The 14,814-nt window shown below is 40.3% G+C and overlaps 1 protein-coding gene across 1 annotated transcript in view; it reads right to left on the bottom strand.

Moving 5' to 3' along the window:
- Window positions 1-379: 379 nt before the first annotated feature.
- LOC134679599 (cilia- and flagella-associated protein 44) overlaps window positions 380-14,814 on the bottom strand; it is a 47,708-nt gene continuing 33,273 nt past the window's right edge. Inside the window, exon 42 of the mRNA XM_063538554.1 lies at window positions 380-749. Within this exon, the coding sequence (XP_063394624.1) occupies window positions 501-749 (249 nt within the window). The 3' untranslated portion in view covers window positions 380-500. The remainder of the gene's footprint in view (window positions 750-14,814) is intronic.

The following is a 14,814-nucleotide window of genomic DNA, read 5'->3' as shown; positions in this document are numbered from 1 at the left end:
GTAAATGTGAAGTTTATGCTTCCGATGTAGCCCGAAAGATGGCAAAACTTGGCAGAACCTACTATGCACAAGAAAACGTACGAGAACTGGAGAGGGCAGCATTAGCGTTCGTTGGCATGAAGTGTCAATGTACGCCAACCAGCCAAGAAAGTGGTTTACCACTTTTCGACTCTATCAATCAGATGATAGAGTCGAAAAGTGGTAAACCACTTTCTTGGCTGACTGTACAATTTATTTATGTTTGAGATTCAGACCACAATATGGCAGACTCTCCAACGCGCACGGCCCTTTATTGCGGTTCATCTTCTTAATCTTTATCAAAATGCGTTGAATTCTTAAATAGAGAGGTGAATGAAGTAAAATAAAAATTTACTTATATTTAAACATTTTAATTAAAAGTAGAACACAGTGACATAATATAGGCAAATAAATGTGCCAAAAGTTTTAAATAGTTAAACTACCTGCTAAACAATACAACATACGTATCCCATCTAAGCCCATTACAATTGATCATGATCTGAATCCCCAGCCTCAGAAGCATCACCGCTAGGCATTGTGACCCGTTTGCTAGTCTTGCTGCTTTCACTCGGCGCGCGGCTCCGCAGACTGTGCCCGCTCTCCGCGGCCGAAGCGCTGTGGTCACCCGAGCCGGGCTCGCTGAGCGATGTGCGGGTGCCCACGCGGCTGTGCGTAGAGCGGTCCGTGGTGACGCTGACTCTGCTAGAGGCGCTGGAGGCTCGGGATTCTTTCTGGGGTTTGGAAAATATAGTAATTAAACCTTGCACCTAAGCTGTTTTGAGTAAGTTCTGCGGGCCCATGATGTAAGGGAAAAAGTATTAAGTACGAAAATAAGCAGATACGATAGGTACACTATCCCACCACTATAAAAGCGCACCCATCATGTTCCTATAGAAAGAAGTTGCAAGAAGGTAAGCGATCATGACATGTCTTTTAATTGAAAACCGCTTTTTAAAAATCAGTAACTATTACTTATGAAAGCAGAAGAATATAAATGATCGTATTTGTTCGCACCTGGCTGTTGTAAATCCGCACTTATACACTGCACTTTAAAGTTCACTTTCCTATCACTAAACACTGTTACTTTTACTACTACTGCTTCACTGTATCACTGTCACTTTATTTTTGGTTACTAACTTGACCATGGAAACTGTTTGACTCCCTTGTTTTTGGAAAACATACCGTTAGCTAGTTTGCATTTTAAAAAGAGACATCTAGCGATCAATTCAGTAATTAATTTATAGTATGTACATTTATGCGGCAATTTTAAATCTCAACATCCTCCGCCGCCAAGGAAGTATTCCTTGATCACTAGTTAGGAAGTCGACACAGCTTGGTAATCGGCCGTTGTGTGATCCCGAAAGCTGTGCGAATGTCATACATACGAGTCAATCCATCAGTGCCAGGGTACTTCTTAAGTACTCTACCTACTCTCCAGTTTGCTGGTGGAAATCTTCCATCTTTGATCAATACCAGTTCTCCAACTTCTAAATCCTTCTTAGGTGTATTCCATTTTGGACGCAATTGCAAACGAGAAAGGTATTCGCTTTGCCATTTAATCCAAAAATCTCGTAGCATGCGTTGGGTCAACTGCCATCTCGATAAGCTGGATATGTTACTCTGCTCATTACTGCGATCTGGTAAGCAAATCAAGGGTTCACCGACCAAAAAATGTCCTGGTGTCAAATAATCTAAATCATCGCCTAATGGAGCCAATGGACGTGAGTTTAGGCACGCTTCAATTTGCGAAAGGACAGTATAAAATTCTTCGAACGTCAGGGTTGCGTCTTGCATTATTCTTTTCAGATGATACTTCGTCGATTTTACACCGGCCTCCCATAGTCCTCCAAAGTTTGGTGCTCCAGGGGGAATATATCTCCAGCGAGTTCCTCTGCCGTCTAAACTTTTCAGCAAGTCTTCTGGGATTTCGTTGCGACCTTGCTGCCACATCTTCAATAGTTCCTTTTCAGCTGCAACGAATGTTGTACCATGATCACTCCAGAGTTCCTTGCAATGACCACGTCTAGACACAAATCTTTTGAAGGCAGCGATAAACGCTTCTGTGGTCATATCGCTGACTAGTTCCAAATGTATGGCTTTGGTAGACATACACACGAATAAAGCAATATATGCCTTGTATGTCTTAGCTCCTCGACCTTTACTCATTCTGCATGTGATGGGACCGGCAAAGTCAACACCGCTGATAAGGAAAGGGCGTGAAGGTTTTACTCGAACTTCCGGTAAGTTGCCCATCAACTGAGTATTCGTCTTCGCATTGTATCTTGCACACGTTATACACTTCTTGTAAAACTGCCTTATTGAAGAACCTCCTTTAATTATCCAGTATTTACTTCTCAAATATGGTGTCATGAGATGCGGCCCTCCATGAAGAGTGTTTTTGTGAGCATCATCCAACAAAACAGGTAACAATACGTTGTTTTTAGTTATAATAATAGGATGCTTCTGATCCATACTTAACTCTGCGTGCTTCAGTCTTCCTCCTAATCTGATAATACCTTTATCATCCAGATAAGGTGTGAATTGCAGTAGACGACTGCTTTTCTTAATAGCTTTTCCACTTTTCAGGTGATCAATCTCTTCAGGAAATTCTATCTCTTGGGACATCTTTAAACACAAGGTAAGTGCTTCATCTTTTTCTTCACAGGTTATATGTTTACTAACATTATTTTCTTTTTTCAGGATCTTCAGCCATCTTCTACAATATGAAATCACGTCCAGAAGTTTTTGTAGTGACGAGTATTTCTTCAGTAAGGTAAGCTTTTCAGAGTCTGTTTCTATGGTTGTTGTCTTACATTTCACTAACAAGCGTTTCTCTAACTCTGTTTCAGGTATGGAGTCGACAGGTATGGTGAAATCAGGTTCTCGTAAGAATTCCGGACCATTGAACCATAACTGATTTTGTTTAAGCTTGCTGGGTGACAGACCTCTGGAAGCTGGATCTGCTGGATTATCCTTGGTATTGACATATAACCAGTGTGTGTCTAAATTGCTCCTTATGTCAATCACTCGATTTTTGACATAGGGTGTCCATCTGTTTGGATCTCCTTTTATCCAGGCTAAAACCACTTTGGAGTCTACCCACGCGTAGGTTTGTTGCAACTCGATATTTAGAACTCTCATCACGTGTTTCATGAGTTTGCTAAGTAGAGAAGCTCCACATAGCTCAAGGCGTGGCAAAGACAATGGTTTAACAACTGGTGCAACTTTTGTTTTTGCTGTAATTAGAGCCACTTGACATTGTGATCCATTTTTGGGTATAACTCGGAGGTACACGACTGCTGCATATCCTGTCTGGCATGCGTCAGAAAATCCATGTAACTCGATCGCTGAATTTTTACTAGAACCAGTCCAACGATTAATCTGTATCGCTGATAACGCAGGTAAGTCTTCTTGGTACTGGATCCATTCTTCTTTTAGATCTGTGGGTAGTTCCTCATCCCAATCTAGCTTTTCCAGCCATAGCTTCTGCATGAACATCTTTGCCTTCATGCTTGCTGGTGCTAACCAACCTAACGGATCGAAAAGTGAAGCGATCTGTCCGAGTACATTTCTCTTTGTGACAGGTTTCTCAGTATTGATTTCTTTTTGTGTAACTTTGAGTTTGTCTTCATCAATATTCCAAATTATTCCGAGTGTCTTTATTTGGCTCTTTCTATTCATGTCTACTGTATTTGAACTCTCTCTCTTTTCAGGTTGTATGGCCGACATAAATTCTCTGCTGTTAGAAGCCCACTTTTGTAACTCAAATCCACTTTTGCTCATTACTTTGTTCAGATCTTCGTGTGCTTCTAATGCTGACTTCACATCATCGAATCCTTTGCCTTCATGATTGCTGGTGCTAACCAACCTAACGGATCGAAAAGTGAAGCGATCTGTCCGAGTACATTTCTCTTTGTGACAGGTTTCTCAGTATTGATTTCTTTTTGTGTAACTTTGAGTTTGTCTTCATCAATATTCCAAATTATTCCGAGTGTCTTTATTTGGCTCTTTCTATTCATGTCTACTGTATTTGAACTCTCTCTCTTTTCAGGTTGTATGGCCGACATAAATTCTCTGCTGTTAGAAGCCCACTTTTGTAACTCAAATCCACTTTTGCTCATTACTTTGTTCAGCTCTTCGTGTGCTTCTAATGCTGACTTCACATCATCGAATCCTGTAAGTACATCGTCCATGTAAAAGTCTCTGTCTATAATTTCAGATGCTATAGGGAATGCGTCTTTCTCTTCTTTGGCCAGCTGTTTTAGTGTTCTTATTGCCAAATATGGTGCTGATGCTGTGCCAAATGTTACGGTTAGCATTCTGAAATCTTGAATCTCATCTTTTGGATCAAATCTGTACAGAATTCTCTGATAGTCAGTGTCTGCTTCTCGAACTTTGATCTGTCGATACATCTTTACGATGTCTGCCACAAAACATATCTTGTTTTGTCTCCATCTCATGATAACGTCTCTTAGCTCTTCTAGCAGAGTCGGTCCAACCAGTAGTTTGTTATTTTTAATATGTCTTTTTGTACAATAAAGAGTTTACTACTACTACTACTACTACTAGTTTGTCATTGAGAGATACTCCATTAGATCCTTTACAGGATGCGTCAAAAACTACTCTAACTTTCGTGGTCTCCCGATCCTAGCGAACCACAGCATGATGTGGAAGGTAGACTGTTTTCTCATCTTTCTCAGGCTTGCCTACCGGTTCCATGTGTTTCAAGGTAAGGTACTCTTTAATCACGTTATCGTACTCAGTTTTCAATTTGCTGTTGTGGGCTAACTTCCTCTCTAGACATTCAAGTCTTTTGACAGCAATTGAACGGGAATTTTCGGGAACAATCGGTGTATCTCGTACGAATGGTAGTCCCACAATGAATCTTCCATCCTCATCTCTCGCTAGTGTTTTCTCATAAATCTCTTCAGCTCTCTTCTCTTGAGGCGTCAGAGTGTCTTTGCTCTCATTATCTAGCGTCTCCGATTCCCAAAATCTTTGCAGCATGTTGTCTAGACTCACACTCAAATGCATGCTAACAATTCTTCCATTCTTCCCGTGCTCTTCGGCGGGTGCCCCGCCCGAAATTATCCATCCGAATAACGTCTGTTGCGCTATCGGTGATCCTGGTTTGCCCTTGATGACTCCACTCATTAAAATGTCTGTATAGACATGCACACCAAGTAACAAATCTATCTCTCCAGGATTGTAGTATGTGGGATCAGCTAACTCCAAACCATGTAGTTGAGACCATTGTTCTTTATCGATCTTCGTAACAGGCATTATGTCAGTAACTTCCTTCGTCACGTAGGCGGTGCAGTTCAGCTTGTAGCTCTCATTAATTTTCGACACAATTTGTATCTCCGCCGCGTGCTTGATCGGAGTCGACATCTTCGCAACACCTGTCACTTGACCCTCCACCCTTGTTCGTTTGAGTTGTAGTTTGTTGACTGTCTCCTCTGATATAAATGACTCTTCCGAACATGGATCTATGAGTGCTCGAACTACTTGTGCTCCTCTGTTTGTCATAATATTCACTAGTGCTGTAGCTAAAAGAGTAACCCGTCTCTGAGAGGCACAGTGAGATACTATGTTGATTGTTGGTGTAGCTTGCTCTTTGTTTTCTTTCTCTGGTTTTTCTTCGAGTGATACAGTGTTAGGTTTAGTAACGTGCAATAGTGTGTGATGCTTCCTCTTACAACGCAGGCATGACGTATTACGCTTGCAAAATCTCACGCTATGTCCAGGCCGTAGACAGTTGAAGCAAAGACTCCTAGTTTGAACCTCCTTGGGTCGTTGCTCGGGATCCAATTTAGCAAACTCCTTGCAGTTGTAGATGAAATGATCTTCGTTACAGAAACCGCATTGTTGATTGGAGTCTGTGTTACTGCTAGGCGTAGCAGTTGCATGGAACGTCTTGACTCTAACTTGAGGCTTCTCTTTTGGGTGCGCAGTTTGAACCATCTCCAAAACTCTAAATCTTCCCTCCAAAAATTTGCTGAATTGTTCCAATGTCGGCAAGTCTTCCACAGATAATGTCTTCAGATCCTCTTCCCAGTGCTTGTGTGACTCTGTATCTAACTTGTGTACCAATAGATGTATTATGATTGGATCCCAGTTATCGATACTAATGTCATTGTTCTTCAAGCTGTTCAGACATTCTGTAGAAATATCCAGCAATTCTTTGACACCTTTGGCAGATTCAACGCTCAGTTTCTTTTGACCCAAAAATCTATTCAAGATTGAGTTAACCATAATCCTCTTGTTATTGTATCTGTTGTGTAAGGTATTCCATGCTACTTCATAATTTTTCTCAGTAATTTGAATGTGCTTCAGCAGTTGTTCAGCTTCGCCACTAAGACTACTCTTCAAATAGTGCAATTTCTGCACTGGGCTCAATGAACTCTGATTATGAATGAGAGATGTGTAGAGATCCTTGAAAGTCCCCCAATCATTGTAATTTCCATTGAACTGTGGTATATTAATCTTAGGTAGCTTCACTTCCTGGCTCTGTGGTCTGATGGATTGCTTCTCCGTTCCTGATGTATGACTCGTTTGCTCTCCTTCTAATTTCGCAAGTATCTCCGCTTTGGTGTCTATATACAACTCTTCTCCATTGTCGTATATCTCTTGCGTAAAATATTCGTGACTATTTCGCTGTTCTGTTGTCGCTATCTTCACTATCTCTCGGTGAGTGTTTTGAAAAACTTCCCAAAGTTTGTCTAAATTCTCCACTCTGACTTGCAATTAAGTATGACTTGGTTAGTCTCGCCTTGGGACACTTCTTGAAGTTTGTAGCCGTTTTCTGAAGAAGATGTAAGTTATCCGCTTGTACTACGAATAAGGCTTCCATTTTGACACTTAGTCAAAATGGAAGCCTTATCCTTAGCCTTATCAAATTCCAAGAATTTTCTAAGTTCCAAACTTCTAAGACAAGGTTAGTGAAAAATATTCAGTCTTTTAATCACAGAATTTTTCTATGTCCTAAATTTGATTTGTTAGCCGTTGGTCTGGCTCGCATTTGGTCCAGGTCGCTGTTTGTCCAATAAGCGTTTGGTCCAATACGCAATTTGCCCTAAAATCCGGACAAACAGCGAATTGACTTAGTAGCAGTTGGTCCCAATCGGAGTTCGCCATATATGCATTTTGACATACTCGCTGCTCGCCTTAAGCCCCCTCCAGACTATGTGCGTGAATCGCGGCGCGACGTCACGAAGCGAACATATCGCGAAGTTGACGTAAGACTCCACACTCGCACACTTCACGGCGATTTCGCAGTTTGGTTTGCGGCAATATGGCGGAAAAGCATCAGCTGATCGAGTTTAACTGTTAGTTATCTATGGCATCATACGTGATTTAGCTGTTTTTCCATTTTGTTTTATTGTAAAACCGTAAAATATAGCTGCTTAGTATAATATAATCATAATATAATTCATATTTATCTTGCCACAGAGGAGCCAAAATATTGTGTAGTGTGGAGTCTTGCAAGTTCGCGCTTCGCGTCTCCTTTGACGCGGGCCGAAATACCGACAAAAAACGGAGAACAAGGCGCGAAGGCGTGAACAATCTGCGAAATCGACGCCACACTTGCGTTCGCGGCTTCGCCCGCGATTCACGCGCATAGTCTGGAGGGGGCTTTAAAAGCAGTTTGTCCTATACGCAGTTAACCCCTTTTTCCTCTGTCTTTGAACATTTCGATGTTATATAACGTAATATTATCGACATCGTCAACCAGTCAACAATGTATTTTAGGTACTTAAAAAGTATGAGAGTGTTATAGACAGACAATAATAAATGTGTCATTTTCATTTATCATATTTTGTCGTAATTAGTAATTTAAAGACTTTAAATGATAGGTTTACGGAGATTGGTTTGGCAATCAACTACGATAAGTGTGAGTTGTTCATTACGGACGCCATTCCCTCCGACATTAACCTCATCACGCCAAATATTTCGATTCCGCTGTCTATAGACGGTAAGATTGAACAATTTTATAAGTGTTAGGACTTGTTATACGAGATTAACCCGCACATGGCGATCTACATTCTGCGGCTTTGCCTGTTTTCACCGAGATTTTTGTATATTCTCCGCTGTGCCCCAGTTAGTATGGTAATTCCCGTTGATAACATCAAACGTACATAATATTCTGAAAGAAACGGTTAGTAAGATCCTGAACGTTAGCTTTACACCGTCGAGTTGGACTCAGGCTACCTTCCCCATTAAATTTGGTGGACTCGGTATCCGTTTGACGGGTGATCTATAGCTCTCCCGGCGTTTTTGTCGTCCACCTACAGCACGTTCAAAAAAAATAAAAAGTCATTTATTGTCGCAACAAAACTTACAGCAACAAATCGAACAAAGAGAAAACAAAAAAGGTTACAGCTTACATTATAAGGTTAAAGTCCGATAGGGTTCACCCTCGTTGGTGGTATTCTTCGAATTCCTAACACCGCTAACGTGTCTGGTGTCGTGCCTGGCGGATGTGGAATCAGCTTGGGGGGTAGACCATTCCGTCGATCAGGTACCGGGGGGAAAAACGAGTGGCGTGGGACGTTTTAAATGTCAAAAGAAATCACCAGTTTCTCTTGTAGAATTCCCCGAACCACCATGAACGAGCCAGGCTCATAGCGGTGTCAGAATAGGAGTTATTGGTTGCATGCGCTCCTTTCTCGAAACCTGGGCTCCGCTGGGCTCTGAGGATTGCGGTTTGCCTTCGCCTGGGTCTGCGAATCTGCGAGCCCGACACTTGTAGCCATTACCCATACAACCATTTCCAGTCGCCGTTACGACGCGGTGTAGACACATCTTGTGTCGACACCGTCTGTTTCGGTCACAATTCCAGTCGCAGAGTCGTCGCCGTGTCGACACAGTTACCAGAAATGGGGAAGGGTCGACACATGACACAAAGTGACATAAAGTGTGGTCGCCGTGTGCACACATTGTTTCGGGTTTGCGACTACTTTATGCCAAAATCATTCGTTCATTCGTTCATTTTGTTCCTGTCAAATGGAAACTGTCAGATGGGAAAATAGTTAAATAAAAATAAGTGACATTAATACGCCATCTCTAAAACGGATTACAAGACGTAATTATATATTGTTTGCATTTATATTACAATAGGACTTAAATTATAATGGGGAATTAAACTGCTCGAGTGATTTGATAAACTAAGTGTAATATAATCAACGCGCCACCACATTGTTTTAGTTTAGCCGGAAATGAAATTGTTTACTTCTCAGTGCTTGTGTTCATAAATATATTATTTGATGCATTTTTAGTACTTCGATGCGTATACTATACTTAAATAACAGAAATAACGCTTTACATACTACGAAACTTGTTAATTATGATGTATAAATATGGTTTAAGGCTGAGAAATATTGCAGTCACAAAGTAGTCGCAAATGTTTCGACTTTGTGTCGACTCTGTGTAGACACATGACACGCGCTGTCAAAAGTAATAACAAAGTTACTGGATTTGCAAAATGGCTCCTTGTGTTCATTTGTTTTCAGATATTCTCAAAGTGTAAAAATGACGTGGTCAGAGATGGGACTTAATAGATTACTGTTTATTCGACTAATTAATGGAATAAAAAAAGTTAATCCTCAAATTTTAATCACGATTAGTTTAGTCGACCTAACATAGATTGAAATTGAATTAATCTGAACATTAATCGAATAAATTATCGATTAAATCTCGGTTGGAAGTTGACAGGGGGCCATTTTTGTACGTAAAAATAATAGAAATGTCTTGCATGCAGATGGTAGCCAAACACTTTGTCATAAAAGTCGAGATGGGTGTCTATTTATAGGTTTTAGGGAGTGCCGATTTCGAAAATGATGACCATTTTGGAATCCAAAATGGCGGCCATGCACTGTGTCATAAAAGTCGTCATGGATGTCGTTTTATACGTTTTAGGGGGCGCCAATTTTGAAAATGATGACCATTTTGGAATCCAAAATGGCGGCCATGCACTATGTCATAAAAGTCGTCATGGATGTCGTTTTATAGGTTTTAGGGGGCCCCGATTTAGAAAATGATGACCATTTTGAAATCCAAAATGGCGGCCATGCACTATGTAATAAAAGTCGTCATGGGTGTCGTTTTATAGGTTTTGGGGGGCGCAGATTTAGAAAATGATGACCATTTTGGATTCCAAAATGGTGGCCATGTACTATGTCATAAAAGTCGTCATGGGTGTCGTTTTATAGGTTTTAAGGGGCGCAGATTTCGAAAACGATGACCAATTTGGATTCCAAGATGGCGGCCATGCACTATGTCATAAAAGTCGTCATGGATGTCGTTTTATAGGTTTTAGGGGGCCCCGCTTTCGAAAATGATGACCATTTTGGAATCCAGAATGGCGGCCATGCACTATGTCATAAAAGTCGTCATGGGTGTCGTTTTATAGGTTTTGGGGGGCGCAGATTTCGAAAACGATAACCATTTTCGATTCCAAAATGGCGGCCATGCACTATGTCATAAAAGTCGTCATGGATGTCGTTTTATGGGTTTTAGGGGGCCCCGATTTAGAAAATGATGACCATTTTGAAATCCAAAATGGCGGCCATGCACTATGTCATAAAAGTCGTCATGGATGTCGTTTTATAGGTTTTGGGGGGCCCCGCTTTCGAAAATGATGACCATTTTGGATTCCAAAATGGTGGCCATGCACTATGTCATAAAAGTCGTCATGGGTGTCGTTTTATAGGTTTTAGGGGGCGCAGATTTCGAAAACGATGACCATTTTGGATTCCAAAATGGCGGCCATGCACTATGTTATAAAAGTCGTCATGGATGTCGTTTTATAGGTTTTAGGGGGCCCCACTTTCGAAAATGATGACCATTTTGGAATCCAGAATGGCGGCCATGCACTATGTCATGAAAGTTAACATGGGTGTCGTTTTATAGGTTTTGGGGGGCGCAGATTTCGAAAACGATAACCATTTTCGATTCCAAAATGGCGGCCATGCACTATGTCATAAAAGTCGTTTTATAGGTTTTAGGGGGCCCCGATTTAGAAAATGATGACCATTTTGAAATCCAAAATGGCGGCCATGCACTGTCATAAAAGTTGTCATGGGTGTCGTTTTATAGGTTTTAGGGGGCGCAGATTTAGAAAATGATGACCATTTTGGATTCCAAAATGGTGGCCATGCACTATGTCATAAAAGTCGTCATGGGTGTCGTTTTATAGGTTTTAGGGGGCGCAGATTTCGAAAACGATGACCATTTTGGATTCCAAGATGGCGGCCATGCACTATGTCATAAAAGTCGTCATTGATGTCGTTTTGTAGGTTTTAGGGGACGCAGATTTCGAAAATGATGGTCATTTTGGAATCCAAAATGGCGGCCACGCACTATGTCATAAAAGTTGTCATGGGTGTCGTTTTATAGGTTTTAGGGGGCCCTGATTTCGAAAATGATGACCATTTTGGAATCCAAAATGGCGGCCATGCAGTATGTCATTAAAGTCGTCATGGCTGTCGTTTTATAGGTTTTAGGGAGCGCAGATTTCGAAAATAATAACTATTTGGGAATCAAAGATGGCGGCCATGCACTATGTTAAAAGTCGACAGGGATGTCGTTTTGTTGGTCATGGTCATCATTTTCGATCTCTCGAATCTGCTCTTCCTAACACCTATAAATCAACATCTATGACGGCTTATATGACAAAGTGCACGGCAGACATCTTGGAATCCAAAATGGTCATCATTTTCGAATTCTGCACTCCCTAAAACCTATAAAACGATATCCATGACGACTTTTATGACAAAGTGCACGGCACACATCTTGGATTCCAAACTGGTCATCATTTTCGAAATCGGCACTTCCTAAAACCTATAAAACGATATTCATGACGACTTTTATGACAAAATACGTAGCGGCCATCTTGGATTATAAAATGATCATCGTTTTCGAATTCTGCACTCCCTAAAATCTATAAATCGAAATCCGTGACGACGCAAGTTATCTTTATTTTCAGATCTAACAAATTGCTACAGAATACAAAGGACAAAAAAAGAAGCGAGGAGGTAATGAAACAAGCAAAAATACAGATGATTCCTCGACGCAATTGGATGCTTCTTAAATTGTGTCCAGATTTTTTTGTCATAAATGTTTTTATTTTTCACGTATTACTCTCACAAGTTCCGTGACATTTGGACCTTGTAATTTTTTAAGTAAATGTTTTTGTTTATCTGTGAGGATCTCACTAGAATAATATAATCAAGGTATGTTTATATTTGATAATTGAAATAGTAACGCAAAAAAAAATTATATTTGTGTCTTATATTCCTGCCGAAGATTTTTATTTTTCCTTTTCCTTCTACACAAGTTTGGTCAAGTAATAAGAATTTAGGGCTCTCAATATTATTTTGACTTCTACAACAGTAAAGCTACGAGGCCATGTTTGGTATCGTTTTCGTATAAATTCGCAGTACCAAATTTAGTTATGATATCACATTGACACCATTCCAAAGTAAAAACATATAAACTTACTTTCTTTTAAACTCCTCTTCACGCTTAAACTGCTGAACAGTTTTAATTTAAATTTCGTACACATATATTTTGAGTCCCGAGACAGGACATAATAAGTTATCTCAAAAATCATCCTTTAAAGGTGTGAAATGAGGTGTAGGGGGGAAATCAGAATTGACTTCTTGAAGTTAACTGTTTAAGTTTAGGTTTGAAGTCATGTTTTTTTATCATTTTTAACTAAATCAAAGATGTAGACCATCCCAAATTTCATATAAATCGGTTCAGCGGTTATTGATTTCCCGTACAAATTTCCACGCCACTTTTCACACCTTCAAAAGATGATTTTGGTTATAAGATCTATCCTATGTCCTGTTCCGGGATGCAAACTATTTCTATACCAAATTTCAACGAAATCGGTTCAGCGGTTAAGCGTCAAGAGGAGTTTAAAAAAAACCGACCAAGTGCGAGTCGGACTCGCGTATTAAGGGTTCGTACATTAAGTCCGACTCGCGCTTGACTGCACATTTCTAATAGGTTTTCCTGTCATCTATAGGTAAAGAACTATTTTGTGTATTCAGACAGACAGACATACAGACGCACGAGTGATCCTATAAGGATTCCGTTTTTTGCTTTTGAGGTACGGAACCCTAAAAAGATTTTTTTAATTTTGTGGAATGGTTTCAATGTGATACCTTAAATGGATTCAGCAACCCAGATTTATACGAAAACGATACGATACACGGCCTAGCACCTTCACTGATGTAGATATATCAAGATAAAATTGAGAGCCCTAAATAAACTTTCAAGAGCGGATATCTCAAAAACTATTCAACATATCGAAAAAATTGACTGAATAAACTTGTAACAAATTAAATTAACTTTCATTTTGTATAAGTGGCCATGTCGCTAAGATGCATAGTTTCCGAGATATAATCGAAAAACCGGAAAATGGGACATTCAAAGCCCCCTCTCTTCCCCCCGCTCAAGGGCTACGGCCGGGGACTTTTGATATGTTCACCTCCTAACTTGTCCAAACCAAGTTACAGAGTCAAAAATTGTGTTCCGAGCATTTCCCTCTACAACTTTTTTGAGCATTCGTTGGCTGACCTAAGTAGCTTATTCCATTTCTTTAAAAACTTTTCTGTAAAAGGTTGACGGGTGTTGGGTGTTTATATGGTTTTGGTCGATTATTATCATTTGCATCGCCCATGATGACTTACTAGAATTACTTACGAGCACACGAGACACTAATAGTAGTTTGACAAACCTTGGTTTTCAAGAGGTATTTTATATTGACATTTGCTGTCACAAATTTGCTGTCAGATTTAGTCGCAAACCGCACGCAAAGTGCACACAAATGTGTCGACACCTTGTTACGGAAAAGTGTACACACGGCGACGACACTTTGTTTCGAAACAATTCTAGACACATTGTGTGGACTCTGTTACGACACATCTGACATTTAGTTACCACTTTGATGATTCTGCGACTGGAATGGTTATATGGGATACGCTCAGCCGGTGGACACTCTGGGGCGGCATGCTACCCTTAATGATTTAATCCGCCGCGCCCTCAGCACTGCTTCTCTTCCTGCGACGTTGGAGCCGTCAGGTCTTTTTTAATGTCGGAGGGAATGGCATCCGAAATGAACAACTCACACTTATCGTAGTTGATTGCCAAACCAATCTCCGTAAACCTATCATTTAAAGTCTTTAAATTACTAATTACGACAAAATATGATAAATGAAAATGACACATTTATTATTGTCTGTCTATAACACTCTCATACTTATTTAAGTACCTAAGGGGTCATCCATTAATTACGTCACACGTTTAGGGGGAGGGAGGGGGTCAAGAAAATGTGACATATTGTGACATGGGGGAGGGGGGACACAAACTTTGTGACGTCACTTTAACTTCATCAGTAACCGAAAATTTATTTAAATTATTTTTCTCAAACATGCAATGAAATATTGATGTTATGTTCCTTATAATAGGCTGCGAAGTATGACGTTTCAGGTGCGGCTAGGACAAAAGGTCGTTAATGGAATTTCATACACATCTTGCAGGCCTAGGCCGGCAAAGTCCTCTTTTTTAATTTTCATTTCACAGATATTTGTGAAACAGCATCGTGGCATTCATCCATTAAAAAAAACTAGAGGCAGTATTTGCTTTATGGTTCGTAATGACACTCCAAGGGCCCAACGTTTTCTGTTCTCTTTCAAGGCGCAGCAACTAGTATCATTTCTCTCTCCTCGCTCGTTAAAAATGCCGTTTGTCAAAAAAGGACAACCATACTGTTGACAAGGTGGACTT

This window comes from Cydia fagiglandana, chromosome 1 (assembly GCF_963556715.1).
Source record: "Cydia fagiglandana chromosome 1, ilCydFagi1.1, whole genome shotgun sequence".
Lineage (NCBI taxonomy): Eukaryota > Metazoa > Arthropoda > Insecta > Lepidoptera > Tortricidae > Cydia > Cydia fagiglandana.
This window is presented reverse-complemented; position numbering and strand designations above follow the sequence as displayed.